The 21,368-nt window shown below is 52.3% G+C and overlaps 1 protein-coding gene across 4 annotated transcripts in view; it reads right to left on the bottom strand.

Annotated features, from left to right (window-relative positions):
- BRWD1 (bromodomain and WD repeat domain containing 1) overlaps positions 1 to 21,368 on the bottom strand; it is a 2,464,655-nt gene that overhangs the window by 1,284,672 nt on the left and 1,158,615 nt on the right. For all 4 annotated transcript variants that reach the window (XM_078656838.1, XM_078656840.1, XM_078656841.1 and 1 more), the window contains one exon: positions 6,807 to 6,953. In XM_078656838.1, coding sequence (XP_078512964.1) covers positions 6,807 to 6,953 — 147 coding nt within the window. The remainder of the gene's footprint in view (positions 1 to 6,806; positions 6,954 to 21,368) is intronic.

Below are 21,368 nucleotides of genomic sequence, written 5' to 3'. Positions count from 1 at the left end.
ATGTGAGGAGTTGGTCGGTGTTGATTTTATTCCATTTTCTCCGGGGAATGGGTTGTGGATGGTTGTGGGATAGGGTGGTTTTGTAGTTGAAGTGAACACAGCTGTGATCCGTCCAGTGGAGAGCTGTAGTGCGATCGAAGGAGATGTCTTTGCTGGAGGTGAAGATAGGGTCGAGCGTGTGTCCGGCTGTGTGGGTGGGGGTGTCAACAATTTGTTTGAGTCCGAGATTGGACAGGTTGTCCAGAAGGGTGGTGGTGTTTTTGTCGAGTATGTTTTCAAGGTGGTAGTTGAGGTCTCCTAGAAGAATGTAGTTCTCGGAGGCGAGGGCGTGCGGGCTGACGAAGTCTGTGATGTCGTCGCTGAATTGAGATCGGGTGCCTGGAGGCCTGTAAATGAGGGTGCCTCTAAGGGTGGTCCTGGGGTCGATGTGGATCTGAAAGTGGAGATGTTCGGCGGTTGCGAGGTTGTCGTCAGAGCTGGTTGTGATTTTGATGGTGTTTCTATGGACGATGGCGATGCCTCCTCCAGTTTTTTTAATGGTGCGGTCTTTTCGAATGATCTTGTAAGTGTCCGGTATGGCTATGGCAATGTCGGGGGCAGAAGATGCGTTCATCCATGTTTCAGTAAGGAAGGCGATGTCGGGTGACGCAGTGTCGATTAGGTCCCAGAGTTCTGTAGCATGTCTGTGGACCGAGCGGGTGTTCAGTAGGATGCATTTCAGGCTGTTGAGTTCGGAGCTGTGTGTGGAGGAAGTGGGTTTGGTGAGGGTCCTGAAGCAGTTGAACTTGCAGGAGAGGCAAGCGAATGGGCCGTGGGTACGTCCTGGGGAAGCTTTGCAGCATAGTGGGGTGCGTCCGGGGTTGAGGGCGAGGAGAGTTGCGGCATCATATGTGACTCTAGAGGGTTGGGAGCGGCGGGGACCAGGGCGTCTGGCGCTGGGCGCGGTCCAGGCACGGACGGGCGAAGACGGGCTTACCTTTGGCGCACCTTCGGCGCGGCCGTAGCGCGTGGACGCTGCGCGTTGGAACATCTGACATAAATGGAGAGTGGAGGGGGGCGGAACATGGGCAGGTCAGCTGGGAGGCGGTAGCGGGGAGGGTAGGCGGGCCAAAGGAAGGCAAAACAAACACGAGAAAATGGCTCCTGGGAAAGTGAAGCTGGGGCGGAGGAGGATGCAAATCACCACAAGCATACAAAGCAGCACGAAGTAATATGCTAAAGGCGGCGGTAGCTTCAACAAAACAACGTTTAAAGCAGCACACAATGCACAATGTTAAAGGCGGCAGCAGATTCAATTAAGCCAAAGTTGCGCTTCAAAGTAAATAGAGATCGTAATGCGAGGTTTGGCGCTATAATGCGCTATATTCAAAGTTAGCCTACGATATCACAGGGATAATCTGCCAGCTCTTGGGGCCAGGGAGCGTGGTGGGAGCAACCGCTTTCACCGAGGTTCAGACGGTGAACTACCTATAGGTAGTTATATTGTCAAACTACCCACACGCTGTTTTTAGTCTTGACGCTATGATATCCCTCTATTAAACTCACTTTTTGGTATCATACAAGTCAATTTTAACTTCACTTTTTCACACTTACATTACACTGCATATAGTTTTTTCAGCACCACTGAGTCATCATCTCTTGGCCAATTCCATCAATGGAGGTGTTCATTAGGACGTTTCACGATACATTGGGTGAGACGCCTATCATACACCAGTACTACACAATCCCAGATGATGAGGTTCTGCCTTACGGTGGGCTGATGGGATTCTTTTCCATATCTACACAGGTTAACCTCCGACCCTCACTATGTTGTTTGAACTGTAATATTCTTTGCTAAACAGACCAGTAATAGTCACTGTGTTTTACAGGTAGACAAATACCTTGTTCTTTCTCGGGTGTGCCGCTACCACTGCCATGCATTTTCAAAAGGTCCTGGGCACAGACTTCAGCCCGAACGGTAGTACTGTCTATTGATAATGATTGGCGCCGACTTGGAATCGCAGGAACGTCCGGTGTTTCTGTGCAATGGGCACATGGAAGTATGCATCCTGTAGGTCTATCGCGCACAGCCAGTCTCCCCTTTGCAGTTGAGGGTAAATCTGGTGCAAAGACAGCATGCAAAACTTTTCCCTGCGAATCCATTTGTTTGCTTGCTGCAAATTTTAGTTTGTTTGATAATGTGGTGGCTTCCCTAAAGTAGTCTTCATTTGCAAAACAATTCCTCCTAATTCTAAGGAATTGGGAATATGGTAGTGAGTCCCTAAGCGCTCTGGGGTGGTTACTAGAGTAGCTTAGTAAAGTATTGCGTTTCGTGGGCTTACGAAACAATCTCGTGTGGAGAGAGTCATCAGAGTGATAGATGGTTAGGTCTAAAAATGAGATGGAAGATTTGTCTACAGTACTAGTGAATGTAAGGCCTGAGCAGTTGTTGTTAAGCCAGTGAATACATTGTTGGAGACTGTCTAAATTCTGGTACCAAATGAGGAAAATATTGTCAATGTATCGTCTCCAAATTGAGATGGCTGAAGAAAAAGGGTTGGTGGGAGAGAGTATTGTATGTGTCCCAATGTAGTCCATGAACAATATAGCCAGATTGGGGGCAAAAATAGCGCCCATGGACGTACCCTTTACTTGCTGGTAGTATTGCTGATCGAAGGTAAAAAAGTTTCTCGTTAGTCATAGTTCCAACAGTTGGAGAATGAAAAGCGAGGGTACTCGGTGTGGTCTAGGCCTAGATTCAAGAATGTTTTGTATCACGAACATAGCCTCAATCTGAGGTATGTTCGTGTACAATCATTCCACGTCTAACGTACACAGTAATTGGTTACCTTCAGAAAAGTGGAAATCCTTAATGAGATTGACCATCGCCATACTATCTCTCACATAGCATTGGGTGATGGGCACAAAGTCTTTTATGAAGAAGTTAACATAGTTACCGAGGGGCTCCAAAATGGAACCACACCCCGATACTATCGGTCTACCTGGAGGATTTGTGACACTTTTGTGGACCTTGGGGAGGGTGTAAATTTCAGGGGTCAAAGGATTTGCGCCTGGGTTTGGAAGCAGGACATTGACATTTGTTTTATAGCTACTGACTGCTCTAAAGGCCACGCATCCATCTCTTGCCTGGAGCTTCGAGGTACTTCGGCTTTCTCCTCCCCCATTCCTCTGTTACCATGGACACCAGATGTCTAGCCGGCTGTAGGCATCTGAATGTTATTACCGTGGCTTGACTGCGCAAAAGCTCGAAAGCTTATCTTTAAGTTAAACTTGTTGAGCAAATAAAGGTTTAATGCCCTGGTAGGCCAGTCCAACATCCACATAAAGCTCTTGCTGTTTATTGTTTACTATGAACATAATTAATACACCATTGTTGGACTTGGCCCTCTTGGCAGGGTCATCCCTGAACTTTTTGCCTTCCTCCAATATTCTCTCTGACCTGTTTTTGTTGGTTTAAGGACTCTGGGCACTTTACCACTGCTGACCAGTGCTAAAGTGCATATGCTTTCCCTGTATAAAATTTATATGTGATTGATGTCCATGATTGGTTCATTGGATTTACTGTCAGTCCCCAGTAAAGTGCACCAGGAGGGCCAGGGCTTGTGAATGCCAATACTGCTAGTGGGCCTGCAGCGCTGGTTGCGCCACCCACAGAAGCAGCCTTAAAATGTGTCTAGGGTCTGCCATTGCAGAACCTGCGTGCAGTCTGGTACTGTCATGCTGGCTGGGCAAGTGCACACACTTGCCAGCCCCTAAACCTTCCCTTAACTGCATATTAGTCACCCCTATGGTAGGCCCAAGGGCAGGGTGCATTGTAAGTGTAAGGTAGGACATGCTCTGATGAGTGTGGCATGTCCTAATAGTGAATTACTGCCAAATTTGTTTTTCACTATTGTAAGGCTACCTGTTCCCTTTAGGCCAGATGGGCTGCTGGAATTATTACACACTATAATCCCTGCAGGCTCAGGGAACATGGTAGAAAATAATGTTTAGTATGCCTGAACTCAGAATAATGAAATACTTCTTTTAGTAAAGTTTATTTTAATATCCTGTGTTTGCAAATGCTACTTTTAAAAAGTTAGCATTTGCTTGCCTAACCATTTCAGCCCGCCTCTGCAGTATGTGTATCTGACTGTCTGGGGTGTGTGAGTGACAGGGCTGGGGGATGACAGGTGGTGAACGCAAGGATTACACCTTAGTGGGAGGTAGGAGTGCCCCTGGACTCTTAATCAGGCTGTGCTCTGCCACCACAATGCTGGCTCCGCTCCCCTGGGGAGCGACTGATGACTCAGCCTGCACCTGGCCCAGGAAGGGCGAAGCACTGTAATCAAGGTACTCCTGGCTGCCCCTGTCCACACAATGCTGGCTCCGCCTCCCTGTCGAGCGTCTGATGTGCCTGCCCTCACACTGAAAGCAGAAGCCAGAAGTACCCCTAACAAGTGCTCAGAGACTGAAAGCAGTTATGCAAAGGCCCCCCCAGAAGACAAAAGAAATGCTGTATAAAAGTAGGAGCCCTGCTCCTTGAGAATCAGAATCCTGTTTCCCACAAAGAGCCTCTGCCCGACTAGAAGGAGAAGACGACGCTGGAAGGACTGGCCTGCTGCTTGCCTTGCTGAGAAAGGAGAGGAGAAGACTTTTGAAAAGACTTTGCTGACTTGTGCTTGAAACTTTTCTCCAAGGGCTTGATTGAGCTTGCCCCCTGAACTGAATCCCAGGACCAGTGGGTTCTCCTGTGCTTGGGCCGTCTCCTATCTAAGGCCGAGTATTTCCTCCCGCCGGAGGTGAAGTTGCCCCCTCTCGCCCCCTCCTAGGGCCGTGGTACCCGGGAGCCAGCCTGCCCTCTTGCCCTTGAGAGCCTCGCTCCACTCGGAGTCGCTCTCTGCCCCTGGGCTAAGGCAGGCCGCTTCTCTACCCCCGCCTGCTTCAAGGAGCACCTGAGCGCGATTTCAGCCCCTCCCGCCGGAATCCCAGGGACGCGAGCAGTCTGTAGCCTGGGCGACCGTCCGTGCATTTCCTTTGCACCCGGCCGCCCCGCTGTGCTCTGCCCCCCCCCCCCAGGAGAGGCCGCGCCGCACTATAAAGGGAGCCCCCTCGCTGTACCGTCGGTACTGAGGGCCCCCGTGTTGTGTGTCACCCCCCGGAGATCCTCCGCTTTCAGTAGAAGATCCCCCTGCACTGCCTGGACCGAGTCGCGCTGTCCCTGCAGCCTGGCGCACCCGGCCTCCCAGTTCCCCGCCTCCCTACCTGACCGCACTGCAAGCCGCACTGCCGAGCCCGGCTCGCGTCTAGCTCTGTCCCGGAGCCGCTGGGAAGAGCCGTACGTGGCACAGGCGTCCTCACGCCCGATGCGTGAGCCGCGGTAGGGTCCGGGTCAAGCGCACCGGAGGCCCAAGGCGAATCTAAGGTCCCCCGAACTGGTGCAAAGAGGTGCTTTGGAAGCAACCAACATTGAAAGACTGTAGAGAAGTGATTTTTACAAGGAAATCCACATTTGAACTTGAAACTAAAAGCTTGCCTATTTACAATTTGTGGCCTAATCTGAAAACGTTATATTTGGTCTTGTGATAAGTCTGTACTGATATATATATATTTTTACATAAAGGGAGCGTATTTTTATATATTCACAGCCTGGTGTCCATTAGTGGGGGGATTGGTACATTTTACTGTGTGTGTTATTACAAATGCTTAACTGAATAACGCCTGAAGAATAGCCTTGGCTGCTCACGCCACGCACCTAGTGGGTGAGCAAGGGTAATTCTAAGGGGTCATCCTTCGCCCTGACTTAGAGGAGAGGGTCCCTGCTTGTCACAAGTGCATACTTGCGCCAACCAGAGACCCCAATTCTAACAACCATGACGGAACTCAGAAGCCTTCCGAGTCCCAGACACTGGGGTCCAACTCACGAGGCTACTTGCATTAGGTATGGCTAACAAAGAAAAATGCAATAGGTCTTGCATTTACAGAACGGGAGGATGAGCGGGAGAAGGCACGGACAATTGGGAGGGCAGGCGGGGGGGTGGGAGAAGGCACGGACAACAGGAGGGCGGGCGGAGGATAAGTCACAACAACGGGAGGGAGGGCAGGGGAAGAAGGCACGACAACGGGAGGGAGGGGGGAAAACAATGCACCAAAGCATGTTGCACTAAGGAGGGACTAAGAAGCCTATTTTAGATTCAGAAGCGAGCTTTTAAGACAGAGAATGACACAAGCCAAAGGCAAATAGGGTCAGAGTGGGCGGGACTTCTATTCCCTACTCCTCTACAATAAGTCTCGCAGAGTAGCTTAAAGCGAAGGCTCTAGGCTCGACCTAAAAATTATTTAACACCATAAAGACTACTTACTAGAGCTACGCACAAACAAACCTGACATCAGAGAGAAAGTGGATTTTAAGGAGAACAAAGACAACTTCTGCAACCAAATAAATCGCAGTCCTTAGCAAATCAGAGACTCATTAGCAAAAGGAAACAGATAGGTCTCCTACTGCAAAGTCATATCCTTCAGAAAAATATAAAAAATGGAACATACCTAGATGAACAGGCGCTACAAGTTAAATACACCAAGTCCCAGTAGGGCACAGACAGATGTCCTAAATGAATGAGTAAATATGTAGTTGTACGCAAAGAGGCAGAGGAACTAACATTCACATTGGAACAAGCAGGACATTCCATCTTCTCAAACATGGATTCAAACTCCATGTAGTGAGAAATGGGATGAAGCGAATGGATGAAATGACAATTTAGATTAAGATACCATATAAATTAGTAGAACACATTGTACAGCATTACAGTTTAACACCATACACTTACCACATCTGAAGAGAGAACAGTTTCTTCCCCTTCCTCACATGAATATTCAATAAATTGGTCTACATTTTTTCGAGTTCGATAACAAGGATGTTTTCGCCTGGAGTTACTGTTCAATTTGCATCTTAGTGATGAGTTTTCTGACTTCATCTGAAAAATAATAAATATAGTCTTCAGACAATAATATAGGACTGCATCTCTAAATCCCAGCTCTTACTCTCTATTGCTTGAGCCAATGTCACAAATTGCTCCATGAGCTCTTGTGCCCACCAACAGAGGACCTAACTGCGGAACTATCCAGTGTTCTAATAAGCTTCCAAACTACCACGGTATGCATACTCTGACTTATAGCCTTTTGGGCTTTACTCCGATATTCTCATCCATTCCAGATCCATGCGGCGTTGTGGAATCCAGTCTGCACCTGCAAAAATCTCCAATACCTAGAATTCTCTGTTCACTGCTTCATTTCCAACCCTGCAAACAAGGAATAGGTGGTGGAATTCAGCACACCTGGGGCTGACTGATGCTAGCCTGCTCGCACCTGAAGCATGTAGTCAGAGAGTTCTTTAAAGCCACAGATTCCTTCAGTCCAAAGTTGGTCGTTTTAGCTGTGTTCCTGTTTGACTGACCCCTTGTTTCCTGAGTTCCTGAACTTCGATTAATCATTGTTCCTTGAACTAGAATTGCATAAATTGCTTCCTTGATTACTGAGCAAGGACTATTTAGTGCATCAGTCATCCTTGAACTTTCACTTCTTCTGTATTTACCTTTTTCTTCACCCCTTACCTTTTTCACAGTTTACCTTAGTTCAATTTTCTAGTTTGCTAGCTTCCTGTGCCTCCTATCTTAGATTCCAGTTCCCTTGTGTGGTTTGTTGTGGTTTGTTATTGGCTCCTGGTCTATCGTGGGGGGTAGTGCTACATCCTTGCTGTTACTGCCTTGCATGTTCCCGTTTAATCACCAGGATTTGTGGGCACAGCGGACCGCCTAGAGGGTGTTTCTTGTCCACTGTGAGTATTGTCTCCAAGTTACTATTGTAACATCACCATAGGTATAAGTGCCACAGACCCTGCCTTTGCATGTATATCCTGTATGTCGGTACATAGAGTCAGTATCTGTAACAGGAACTGTGGGTGAGTAACTCATCAAGCTTCAGTCTTACCATGTGAAGCGCCCAAGCTCTATACCTCACACTTCCTTTATCGTTTTATATATATAGTCTCAGAATTCGACTATTGCACAAGTTCCTACTTGTGTAACGATATATCTGTAAGAGACATTACAGATATATCGTTACACAAGTAGTAACTTGTGCATCTGAAAGAGACACGTTAGTATTAGATTCCTTACCTTAGAATAGATACCCCAGCAATACCAACCCCGGTGGTGGGTCTGCAAACCAAAGTCACACCAGAAAGTCCCGGAGGACGGAACGGCCAAAGAAGCCATCCCTCCGGACTTGGCTGTCCAGGCAGTAGTGTCTTGCAAACATGTGCAGCGATGCCCATGTAGCTGTCTGACAGATGTCTTGTAAGGGCACCTCCCCTGCCCAGGGCAGTGGTAGTCGCCGTGGCTCAGGTAGAACGAGCCCGCAATCCAGCAGGAGGCTCCTTCCTAGCCAAGGAGTAGCATGCCTGGATACACAGGATGATCCACCGGGAGATGGTCCTCTTGTGCACCGCTTTCCCCTTCTTCGCGCCCACGTAACCAACAAAGAGTTGGTCATCCACCCGGAACTGGCGTGTGCGATCCAAGTAGAATGAGAGCGCACGTTTTGGGTCCAGACGGTGGAGCCGCTCTTCCTCTTTAGAGAGATGCGGTGGCGGGAAGAAGGTTGGCAAGGTGATAGACTGCCCGATGTGGAAGGCCGTGACAACCTTGGGCAGGAAAGAAGGTTTGGTACGCAGCACCACTTTGTCCGGATGGACAGAAAGGAAAGGCGGAGTACAAGAAAGGGCCTGGAGCTCACTCACTCTCCTGGCAGAGGTGATGGCAACCAGGAAAGCAGTCTTCAAAGGCAGAAGGCGAAGAGGACAGTTGTGAAGTGGCTCAAAGGGAGCGCACATCAGAAATGTAAGAACCAGGTTCAAGTCCCACTGAGGCATCACAAACGGAACAGGATGAAACGTGTGTGTGAGGCCCTTAAGAAATCTATGAACAAAGAAGGTTGATCGGGCAGCCTGAGAAAGGCTGAAAGGGCAGAAAGGTAGCCCTTGATAGTGCCCAGAGCAGAGCCCTGCTGGGCAAGAGAAAGAAGGAAGAGAAGGACTTCAGAAAGAGGGGCATTGAGGGGATCCACAGCCTTTGCTGTGCACCATGCCACAAATCTGTTCCACCTGCAGGCGTATACCGACTTTGTGGAGGGACGCCTGGCTGCCAGAATGATGTTACAAACTTCAGGAGGCAAGTCAAATGGCCTCAACTGTCGCCGCTCAATCTCCAAGCATGGAGGTGGAGACTGGACAGGTTCGGGTGGAGGACCGTCCCCTGCTGCCGCGACAGAAGGTCCTCCTGAAGAGGCAGACGAACCGGGGGATCGACTGACATACTGAGTAGCTCTGGATACCAGTATCTTCTCGCCCAGTCCGGAGCCACAAGGATGACTTGGGCCCGGTCGCGCTTGATCTTCTTCAGCACTCTGGGCAGAAGTGGTATAGGCGGAAAGGCGTACAACAGACCGCAACTCAACTCGCGACGAAAAGCGTCTCCGAGCGAGTGCCGCCTTGGAAATTCCAACGCGCAGAACTGATGACATTGCGCGTTCTCTTCGGTGGCGAATAGATCTAACCAAGGCTCTCCCCATCGCTGAAAGAGGCCTTGCGCCACGTCCGAGTTCAGACGCCATTCGTGATCCATCATGCACCGACGACTGAGCTCGTCCGCCCTGGCGTTTAGAGAACCTGCCAGGTGTTGAGCCACCAGGGTCACGCCCTGGCGTTCCAGCCATTGCCAAAGGCGAAGAGCCTCTTGACAAAGGATCCACGACCCCACCCCGCCTTGTTTGTTGCAGTACCACATGGCGGTGGTGTTGTCCGTGAATACCTGCACTACACTCCCCCGGACAGAGGGGAGGAATGCCTTCAGTGCCAGACGAATCGCCCGGAGCTCCAACAGGTTGATGTGGAGCCGGGTCTCCGCCGGAGACCAGAGGCCTCTGATCTCCGCCTCTCCCAAGTGGCCTCCCCAGCCCTGGAGGGACGCGTCCGTCACAACTACGTGCTCCGGTTGGGGAAGGGAGAGGGATCTGCCGCTGACCCAATCGCGGTCCATAAGCCACCACTGCAGCTGTCTCGCAGTGCCCTCCGAGATCAGGACGTGGTCGGATAGGTTACCCTGATGCTGGGCCCACTGAAACTTCAGGTCCCACTGCAGAGCCCGCATCCGCCACCTGGCGTGATGACCCAGTAGGATGCAGGAGGCCATCAGCCCCAGAAGCCGCAGCGTCAACCTGACCGAAACCCGGGATAACGGCTGAAAGATGGGAATCAGAGCCTGAATACCCCGGACCCGCTGTTCGGGCGGATAAACCCGAAACCGCGCTGAGTCCAGAACCGCTCCGATGAAGAGGAGCTTCTGAGAGGGGCACAGGTGTGACTTCGGCACATTGATGGAGAACCCCAGCTGGTGCAGGAGGTCCGCCGTCGTCTGGAGGTGGCTGACGACTGTCTGGGGCGAGCCCGCCTTCAACAACCAGTGGTCGAGGTAGGGGAAGACTAAAACCCCTAACCTGCGCAGATGAGCTGCGACCACCGCCATCACCTTTGTGAACACCCGTGGGGCGCTGGTAAGGCCGAAGGGGAGCACGGTAAATTGAAAGTGCTCATGGCCCACCATGAACCGCAGGTAGCGCCGGTGGGCAGGCAGGACGGGGATATGAAAGTAAGCGTCCTGCAAGTCCAACGCTACCATCCAGTGTCCAGGGCAGCCAGAACCTGAGCCAGTGTCAGCATCTTGAACTTCTCCTTCCGGAGGAAGCCGTTGACGTTCCTTAGGTCCTAGATAGGGCGTAGGCCCCCTTTGCCCTTCTTTGGTACCAGAAAGTAGTGGGAGTAGCAACCACACCCTACTTCTGGCCCAGGAACGCGCTCGATGGGCCCCTTGGCCAAGAGGGCCGTAACTTCCTCCTGCAGAAGTCGCATATACCAATACCAATACCAAATGATCCCCCGATACACAGTGGTTCTGCGGTGGCATGGCTGGAGGAGTCGCCTCGAAGGGGAGGGAGTAGCCCCTTCGGACGATTTGCAGCACCCACCTGTCCGATGTGACGGTGCGCCAGTGGAGGTGGTGATGGCGAACCCTGCCCCCCACTGGCGTCACATGGGCCTGAAAGCACGGACTAGGAGGGTTTTGAGGCGGATGCTGCGGGGGAAGGTGAGGACTGACCTCGCCGCTGCCCCCGACCGCCCGGATGGCGGTTCCCACAGCCGCCACCGCGTTGGGTATTGCCCTGCGGAGCGTGGCTGGCGGCGCGTGTGGGCGCACCCCTTGCGTGGCCACGAAAGGAGTGAAAGGCAGCCGATTGCTGGCGCTGGCCCGAGAGGCCCAAGGACTTGGCCGTAGCCCGTGAGTCCTTAAAGCGCTTAAGCGCATGGTCTGCCTTGTCGCCAAAGAGGCGACGGCCATCGAACGGCATGTCCATGAGTGTGTTCTGGACATCTGCCACGAAATTGGCGGAACTCAGCCAGGCGTGGCGTCTGACCGCCACCGTCGTTGCCATCGCTCTACCTAGCGAGTCAGTGGTATCCAGCCCACACCTGATGGAATACTTGGCTGCATCCCGGCCCTCCACAAGGGCTTGGCCGAGTTTGGCCCGTACCTCCAACGGACACTCTGGCAGCACTTCCGCGACCTTATCCCACACAGAGTGGGTGTAACGTCCCAAGAGGCAGGCAGTGTTGGAAGACCGCAGGCCTAGACTAAGGGATGAGAAGATCTTCTTCCCATACTGGTCATACCTCTTGGATTCCCGGTCGGGCGGGGCCGACGGGAATGCGGTCTGGGAATTGGAGGCCTGGATGACCAGGCTCTCGGGGGTAGGGTGGGAGGACAGGAAACATGGGTCGCCCGGGGCTGGGCGGTGGCGTCTGGCCACGTTCCTATCTACGGGCGAACCCGTAGCGGGCTTGGACCAAGTGCCCAGAAGAACGTCAAGGCCTCATTAAGGGGCAGCAGAGGCTCGGCCGAGCTTGACTGCGGTTTAAGGACCTCAGTGAGGAGGTTAGTCCTCACGGCCGCGACGGGGAGCTCAAGGCCCAAGGCCTTGGCAGCCCTCATCAACACTGTAGGTTGCCCCCTCCTCCGAAGCCACGGTAGGAGGGGAGACAAAACCAGTGTCTGGAGAGGTGTCCAGGCCACTGGCCTCCCCAAGGTCTCCTGTCCAGTCCTCATGAGACTGACACTCTCGGGTCAGAGGGTCCTCAGACCCCTCCCAATCCCCTTCATCACCCATCTCCTGAAATTCAGGGTTTTCAACCAATGGGGCCTGTTCATAAAAGTGAAATTCACCAAACGACGTCTGGAGCGGCGCCCAGCGGGGCTGTCCCGACGGTTGAACAGGAACGACGGTAGGACCGGGGCCGGCGCCGCCCTAAGACGGCGCCGGAGGCGACACCTGAGGGTCCGACGCCGGGGAGGTCGTCAGATCCACCGGCGACGAACCAGATCCCGAAGGAGGACCAGCGGCGTCCTGCGGCGCCGGGCCCGAAGGCGCCGGTGGCGCCGGAACAACAGGACCCCTCGGCGCCGGGCCCGAAGGCGCCGGCGGCGTCGGGATAGTGGGGACCTGCGGCGCCGGGCCCGAAGGCGTCGGCGGCGTCGGGGCCGAAGCACCCGACAGCGTCGGGACCGGAGCCGCCGACCCGCTAGGGGCCCCAGACGGGTCCGCTGGGCCCGGAGGCGCCGCGGAGCCCGTCGGAGGAGAGAGTTTCCTCATGGCCATGAGGAAGCGCTCGATCTCCGGCGACGCGTTCAGCCCAGGGACCGGAGGGTGTGGAGCTGCACGCGGCGCCCGCGACTCGGACGGAGCCGTGTGGGTGGTGTCACCCGAACCCCCGGCCGCATCGCGCGAGCGTCGGGGGGAGTCCGAGGAGCGATGACGCCGCTTGGACTTCTTGTGCCTCTTACCTGACGACGACTTCGACCCGGAGGAGTGCGGCCTACTCTCGGAGCTGTGGTGGCTCCAAACCCGCGACCTGTCCCTCGACCTCCCATGGGATCGGGACCTCTCACGGCGCGGGACTGACTGCCGGAGCTCAAGGCGCCTACGGGACCGCTCCCGCCTGGCCTTCGAGGAGAGGGCCCGGCAGTCGGAGCAGGCCTTGTCGTCGTGGTCGACGCCCAAACAGGACAAACATACGCGGTGAGGATCCGTGACCGACATCAGACGGTCACAATCGTCACAGTGCTTGAAGCCGGGCATCCCTACGGCACCGTTCGGAGTCAAGAGACTTCGAAAAGCAATCAAAAATGATCAAAAAAGTTAGTCAAAAAATGACTAGGGTTACTGCTTTTTCCAGATCTGCGCTTGCTGGCGCGGAAAAAAGAAGAACTGACGTCAGCACGCGGAGGCGGCGTCTAAGTACTCCGACGACATCACGGCGCCCACGACGCCGACGACGGACGCGGAGCCGCAGACAACGCCTACCGACGCGCAAGGGTACTGCTACGCAAAAATCTCCGGATCCAGTCTGACGCCTGGTGATATTCTATGGTAAGGAATCTAATACTAACGTGTCTCTTTCAGATTAGGCATACATTTTACCCATAAGGTGCTTTGGTCTTCCCAGGTGAAGAAAAGTAGTATGAATTTATGCCATCATATATCTGGCATACAGAGACTGTATTGGGTGTCTAAAACCAGGCTGATTCTACATGCTCTGAAAGTCTATAATGTGAAGGCGTAAGGCAGTGCCCTTTATGGAGCAGAGCTGAGGTCTTTTTCAGGTCTATCCAGTCTGGGAAAAGTTGAGAACAACTTTATCAAATCTTTGATTGGGCTTCTGAAGAGCATGCCCCTGTTGGCCTTATGTTGGAATCTGGGTGTAAAACAGATAATTCACAAAGCACAAATTCACCAGTCGCATTTTGGAGAAGGCCAAAGTCATCATCTGCCCTAGTTGAATACTATAATGTCTTCAAAGAGATCGTTAAACTAGATAAGAATCATAGTATCCACTAGATTTGGTAAAATAGAGAAAAACACTCCCAAATTGGCTTTGAGGAACTCTGGACTGATTACGATTGTCCCTCGGTCCCTTCTAAGATAGCACTCAAAGAAGCTTTTTGGGCTCATACATGGGCAATTGAGATGAGCAATAGCAGACAAGTGCTTTAACTGTTGCCATTTTAGATCTAAAATCCCATAGCATGTGCAAACCATTTTTAAATTTTATTTCGGCCCCCTTGGCCAGGCAACTGTATACCAGATTTAGACATGGCACACTTCCTCAGCAGTCTTTCTCTGCAAAATGGAAATCTAAGACAGATAAGAGCTTGGCTTGTCCATCATGCCAGTATGCATATGAGCACCTACAGCACTTTTCTTTTCTTTTGCCTGCGTATGCAAAACCTAGGATGCCCTGGTTTCTTCCTATCTTCATAGAATTGAGGGCTAGGCAATGGCTAGTGGTGCTAAGGTTCTTGAGAGCAGACACAAAATAACCCAATTGTTTGCACAGTAGCAAACTACCTCCAATGGAGCTGAAGCATCAGGGCAAAGTTGCTGAATCATCCCGATACAGTTAACGGAGATACACCGTAGAACTAAACTTAGATTCAATCAAAGATGGACTGGGGGAAGACTAGGATTTGGAGATGTAATCATGCAAAATCGTATTTTATGTATAATGAATTAGATAATTTAAGAACTGGTTTTAGCCTGGTACAAGAAAGACTTGTTTGCTATATATTGTCGATCTTTGTATTTTAAAATGGTTTTATCTCTTGTGTTTTATGTATACTATTTTTTTATTTTAACGCACAAGTTACTTACCTTCGTTAACGATATATCTTTTAGAGACATTAGTTAGGGATTGTGAGAAGTTGGCCTGGTATATGATGTTCACTATTCTAGTGAGCACCTTGCACCAGTCCAAACAGCCCTTATGGTGATGGTTGTAAGTCAACCTTATAGACCAGCTATCCTAGTGGTAGCATGGACAGAACAGTCTTAGGCTAAAAGACTCTTGAGGGCGTGTAAAGCCAGCTGTTTTACCATATGTAACCCCTTGAATATCAAATGAAAGGACACCACACAGGATATATATAAAATATATATGTATTTATTCACTAACACACTCTGAACTCTTTTTGAGGTCAGAGGCAAAAGCACATAAGTTACACTTCGAAATACTTTAAATAGCACAATTTACAGTTAGGCCCTAGGGGCGCGTAAAACCATATACTAATTAAGTGGTATAAGGACCACGACTTGGGAAGGAGAAAGCCTAGGGCCTAGAGAATCGCTGGGGCTACACTATCTGACCCTTAGGTTAGAAGTAGGAGTCCCACAGGCGGCGCGTGCAGTGTCTTTACACACACGTGGGAGTCAATGTTAAGTCAATGGGAACTTAGAAGGTAAGTAAATGAAGATTTAGGACACTTCCGGTCTAGCTAGGAGAATACAACTAGTAAATCTGGACACTAGGATAGTCAATCCCTACTGGAGCACCGAAGTACTCGCGTTACCTCACCCACGGGCTGCGGGTGCATAGGTGTCAAAGTGTGTCGGGTTTCGTCATTGTTCTCAATGTTATGTTATGTTATGTTATATTAAGTTTATATAGCGCACGGCTACTCTAGAAGAGTGTCCCGGCGCTTTCCACAGGCAGCTCGATGTAGAATAACACAACAAGAAATAACAGATACAAAGAAGAAAAGAAAAAAAAAACACCAGAAAAAGCCTAGAGATTAAAAAGCCAAGTCTTCAGGCTCTTCCTGAACTGAAGCAGATTGGAGGTGCTGCGAAGCGCCAGCGGAAGCGAGTTCCACAGCTGGGGGGCCTTGAAGCTGAAAGAGCGCCCCCCAGTGCGGGCCTTCCTCACACGCGGAACCACAGCATTAAAGAGAGATTCGGACCGCAGTGAGCGGGCTGGGCGATAGAAGGCCAATCTTCGCCGCAGGTATCCAGCACCTACACCAAACAATGCTTTGTGCATCAGCGTCAGGGATTTAAACATGATCCGCTTCCGGATAGGCAGCCAGTGAAGCGTGTGCAGCAACCCAGAAGCTCGTGCTCGCCTGTGCAGGCCAAAAATGGCACGGGCAGCAGAGTTTTGTGCCACCTGCAGGCGCTGGACCAAATAATCCGGAAGGCCAAGGAAAAGGGCGTTGGCATAATCCAACCTGGATCCAATGAGCGCTTGCACAGTAATCCGCCTATGCTCCACAGACAGCAGTGGTAAGAACTTGCGAAGCATCTTCAGAATACCGAAACAGGTGCCGGCCAACCCCAGGACATGAGCTCTGAGTGAGAGCCTGTTATCCAGCTTGATACCAAGGTTTTTGGCAACCTGTGATGACTGTGCAGGAGGACACATATCAGAGGGCCACCATTGCCGCCAATCAGGGTCAGTGGCACAACCAAAGAATAAGACCTCCGACTTGCTGGAGTTGGCCTTTAAACTATTCCGCTGGAACCAGTCGAAGACCATTCCCAGACAGCCCCGAATACTCTCTCCATCAAATGCCTGGTCTTTACCGCAAGTGAAGAGGAGTTGCGTGTCGTCGGCGTAGGACACGATCTGGGCCCCATAGGCCTCCACCGCCGCCGCCAAAGGGGACATGAAGATGTTAAACAATGACGGGCTCAACACCGAACCCTGTGGAACCCCGACTCCCAATGGCGGCATCTCGGCGGAGCTCTGGGAGACCCAGATCGTCTGGCGGCGGTTTTCAAGAAAAGATGTAAACCATTTGAACACCGTTCCCCTAATGCCGATGTCATAAAGCCTGGCGATCTCCGAGACCTCCAACAACGCCGTTTCCGTGCTGAAAATAGGGCGGAATCCGGATTGGGATGGATGGAGCAGATTGTTGGCTTCTAAAAAGCTCGACAAGACGCCATGGACATGTTTCTCTGTGATCTTAGCCAGAGCCGGGAGAAGTGAAATTGGCCTATAATTGGCCAGAACCGTAGCATCAAGACCAGGCTTTTTCAGGAGGGGGATTACCATCGCCCTTTTCCAGGTGCGTGGGACACTCCCCTCCCTCAAGGAGGCATTGAGGATGGGGTTGACCAGGGGGTTCACCACCGCCGCCATCCCGGCCAAAAATTTGGCAGGGCATGGGTCTAGTGGCGAGCCCGATTTAAGACTGGCCAACAGCACCCGGGACGCATCGCTGGAAACAGCTGGAAAGTCTGACAACACAGCGACCGGCATGGACGGTAACCCATGACTCGCCCCGGGGCCGCAACAACCCTCCTCCGAGCTCTCCGAGAAGGAGGCCTGAATCGCCTTGATCTTGTTCGTAAAAAAACTGGCAAGATCACACGCCCACGCATCCGATGATACTGGCGGGGGTGAGTGGGAACTAGGGGTCGTGAACTCCTTCACAATCGTGAAGATCTCCTTACAGGAGTTCGCCGACGCCTCAATCCTCCTAGCAAGATATTCTTTCTTGGCGCCCAGGATGTCCCGGTGATATGCCTTCACAACCGCCCTATAGGCACTTTTAGCCTCCCCGTCGTACTGAAGGCGCCAGGCCCGCTCCGCAACCTTACATTGGCTGCGAGCCACACGCAGCGCCTCGGTGAACCCCGGCGCAGATTGCCGTATTACCGTGGACCGGGGGGCTGACTTAGGGGCGAGATCCTCCAACCTTTCAGTCAGCCACAACTGCAGAGCCTCAGTGTCTCTTTCCAGATCCCCCGAGAGGTGGCAGGGATGTTCCTTAAGCGCCTGCTCCAACATATCGGGAGACACTCTGTGCAACGCTCTCGAAGCTGGTCTAGGCAGCGTGGGGGCGCTGTTGTCCAGCCGCCCATTCTCCAGCACGGAGAACCTAATCAGCCGATGGTCCGTCCAGAGCACCGGCAGGGTTTCAATATCAGCAATCGGGGCTGACGAGAACACTTGATTGAGGGTATGCCCCTTATCATGTGTGGGACCCGACACAAACGGTACGAGGCCCAGCGGAGATGTAATATCCAGCAATTTAATAGCATCCGGATCATCTATCACGTCAAGGTGGAAATTAAAGTCGCCTGCTACCACACAATGCTGTGTAGATAGAACCAACTCGGAGATCGCGATCTGCAAATCCTCAAAGAAAGAGCCCATGGGGCCTGGTGGCCTGTACACCAGCAGCCCCTTAAACGCTTGGCCTGGGGATAACCTAAGTGTAAAGCAAGAGACTCAGAGCCCCCAATGGGATTCAAGGAGAGAACAGAGCAGGAGACGTTCTTCTTCACCACCACCGCTACTCCGCCACCCCTTCCCTTAGCTCTGTCCTGCCGGAAAATGTTATACGTCGATGGAATGGCAGAGAAAATATCCGGATTGGACGCCTCTCCCAACCAGGTTTCGGTCAGGAGAAGACATAGAGGATTTTCCCTAACAAGGAGATCATGTATGTGCAGGGCATGGCTACCTCGTATTAAGTAGCAGACATAGATGTTTAACACGAGCCTCAACTAGCCTATAGGCGTTGGCTGGTGTCCAAGTAGGCGACCAGCCACAGGCCGGGCAGCGCCGTTTGCCCTTGAAGCGCCCCGGAAAGACCACGCGACAGGAGCAAGAATAGATCTGCAGAGCGCGCAGCGTCGCCGAGGTATAGCGAATCATCCTCACCCACGCCTGGCCGAACCGTAGTCTACCTCCGCCCCGCCGCCTCCGGGACGCTGACGGGCGCAGACGGGCAGGACTCCGGCACGACTCAGGCTAAGCGAAGGCGTCCACCTGCGCGTCCCGCTGCGCGTAGGGGAGCGACTTTAAATAGGCGCTCCAGTCAGCCCTGAGCGCGCGAGTCCGCTCCAAGATGGCGGCCGCCGCTGATGAAATGCCCCAATCTAAGATGGCGCCCAAAGTTGACCCCCAGGACCAGGACCCACCAAAGTGGTGGTGCTTTGTCAGCAGATAATAGTGCTTTTTAAATGCGGTGAGGGGCGCGAGCTGCAGGCAAGGAGACTAAAAGCAGGGGTAAGATCAAACAAGAAGCAAACCAAAATACAAAACAGGGAAATCTAAAAATACACAGCGCTAGTGCCAGCGCGAGCGCAGCAGTGTGGTAGGTAGTAAAGACCGCCGCCACACAAGGGACCGCCTTAAATAGGCGCTCCAGTCAGCCCTGAGCGCGCGAGTCCGCTCCAAGATGGCGGCCGCCGCTGATGAAATGCCCCAATCTAAGATGGCGTCCAAAGTTGATCCATGGATCCTGGAAGAAAGATGCTGCAGGCGACCAGGAGGAAGATGTCCGGGTGGAACCAAGGGTGGATCTAGGATGAAGAGGACCTGAAAGCAGAGGGGACAGAGTCTACGTCACTAGCCAGTGACCGGGAGGAACTAGACGTCGTCAAGGAGCATTCAGGTGCAGATGTGAAGCTTGTTGTTGCAGCGACGCGGTCCAGGAGGCGTCGAGGACGACCAGGTGCTGGAGAGGAGCTGTCTCACAAAGGTTCTCGCAGATGGAGGGGTCGACTTCAAGATTGGAGCCAACAAGCCTAAGCAAAGGCAACCCACGCAGGATACACAAAAGGCTTCTGGTGCAGACCAGGAGGGTCTGAGGTATTTCGCCTTTTCAGGAAGCGAGTGCCAGTCTGGATCAACCAGACCAGCGATGGATTTTCACAAGGATCGTCGTCAGAGGGCTACTAGCCAACGGGCCAGCAACCGGACAACGCGTTGAGCAGAACACCAGCAGAAGGGCCCCACGCAGATCTCGTGGAGTGTGGAGGGCTGGTCTTCGGTGCAGGTGGAGCTCGGTGTCGGGGTGTCTCAGTGCCCAGTGCACAACTTTGAGGATTCCTCAGGAGCTGCGCTGTTGAAGACTTTCCAAGTTGCCTGATTCCACGGATTCCGACGCCTTCCACGGAGCTCAGCTGTGCTGGAGTTATGCAGTGGGGTCAGAGGAGTCCTGGAGTCGAGGTCTTGTCAGACTCTGTGCTCGAGTTCCGGCGAGAACAGGGATAAAGCAAGCCGTTGAGTTGCTGGATGGTGCCTGGTTTCCCAGGGTGGTCACTCCAGCTGTTCCGCGCTACCTTTGGAGCGCCACGCGTGTGGGTAGGTTTGCGAGCTCTGGCTGCACGCACTAGAGGTACCGTACCTTATCGTGTTGCCCCACGGGAACAGACTGCGGGGCCCACTAGGGACACCCCTAGGGTCACCATACTAGAGCAGGACCTCCTGGCCTGCCCCCGTACTGACCCAGCGAGGTTGTATTTTTTACCTTTCTTTTTCTTTGTTGTTTTTCATCACTGTGTAGTACTGAGCACCTGAGGTCCTGAAGAATTGCCAGTTGGGCAAGAAACATGTCGACCTAATCAGAGGGTTTGAGGTAGTCCGCTGTGCCCCTTACAGTCCCTATCTCCCCTCCCACTCTTTTAATCAAGGGAGTCAGCCACGTGAATAAAGGTCCTTGTGAACTGACCCACCTTTTTTAACCACCACTCCCTCACGACTACACCTTCACTTGACCCCTCACACGCACTCAACCATTGGCTGGAACAAAAGAACTCCAACAAAGAGCGCCTATTAGGCGCCCGTCAGACATTGCAGCGCCAGTCTGAAGAGGAGCAGGAGGCCAATGATGAAGCATGACATCTAGCTCACTGGGTGTGTGAGGCCTTCTAGTTCCAACAAGGGAACACCCTGTTCCCTGCCTTTGCTCTCCTCCTCTACACACACACACTTTCTTGTCTATCTCCCGGGGAACTTTGTACCTTTTGTTGTGTATGGTCACTCCTTGGCCACAAGGGAGATTCTTCAGTCTTCAAGTCGGTTGAATGTCGAAGGGTCCAGAGTTTTGTTTCAAAGTTTCATCAGGATTAATCTAAAATCTCCTGGGTCAGCTCCTACCTTTATGCAACTAAAGGGGGCTGGTTTACTCACTAGGTCCCTCCTATGGGTGGGACCAAACCCCCTTTTCTTTGTCCAGTTTCGCGCCAGAGCTGGGGCTGGAGTGCCCCAGCACCGGTTTGAACAGGACTATGCATGGAGCACCTAGTGTGCCCCAGGCAGTGTCTGTTTCTTTTCAGCCCACCCTGTCCCAATACACAAAATCCTGTCCGGGGTGCTGCTCGCACCTCTCCAGGCAGGAAACCTATTGTCCAGGCCTCCCTCGCTGGAAGGACTCCCAGCAGCAGGAGGTCAGACTTGTGTCTGTGGCAGCAGCATCCATTTTGTGACGCTGGGGCTCTGGTTAACTTTAACCGGGATAGTCAGAACTAACACGTCTTCTCCCTCTAGAAGGGTGGAATGCTACCCCCGTCGCCAGAATTGGCGAGGGGGTAGTATTCCAAAGCGTATGACACCTTACACTGCATGTTTAGATAAAGCCAAACCAAAGTTAGCATTTAACCGCGAGGTTCATAATGCACTTAAGAGTATAAGGTATGGCAATATCATA

Source organism: Lissotriton helveticus, chromosome 8, assembly GCF_964261635.1.
Source record: "Lissotriton helveticus chromosome 8, aLisHel1.1, whole genome shotgun sequence".
Taxonomy (NCBI): Eukaryota; Metazoa; Chordata; class Amphibia; order Caudata; family Salamandridae; genus Lissotriton; species Lissotriton helveticus.
This window is presented reverse-complemented; position numbering and strand designations above follow the sequence as displayed.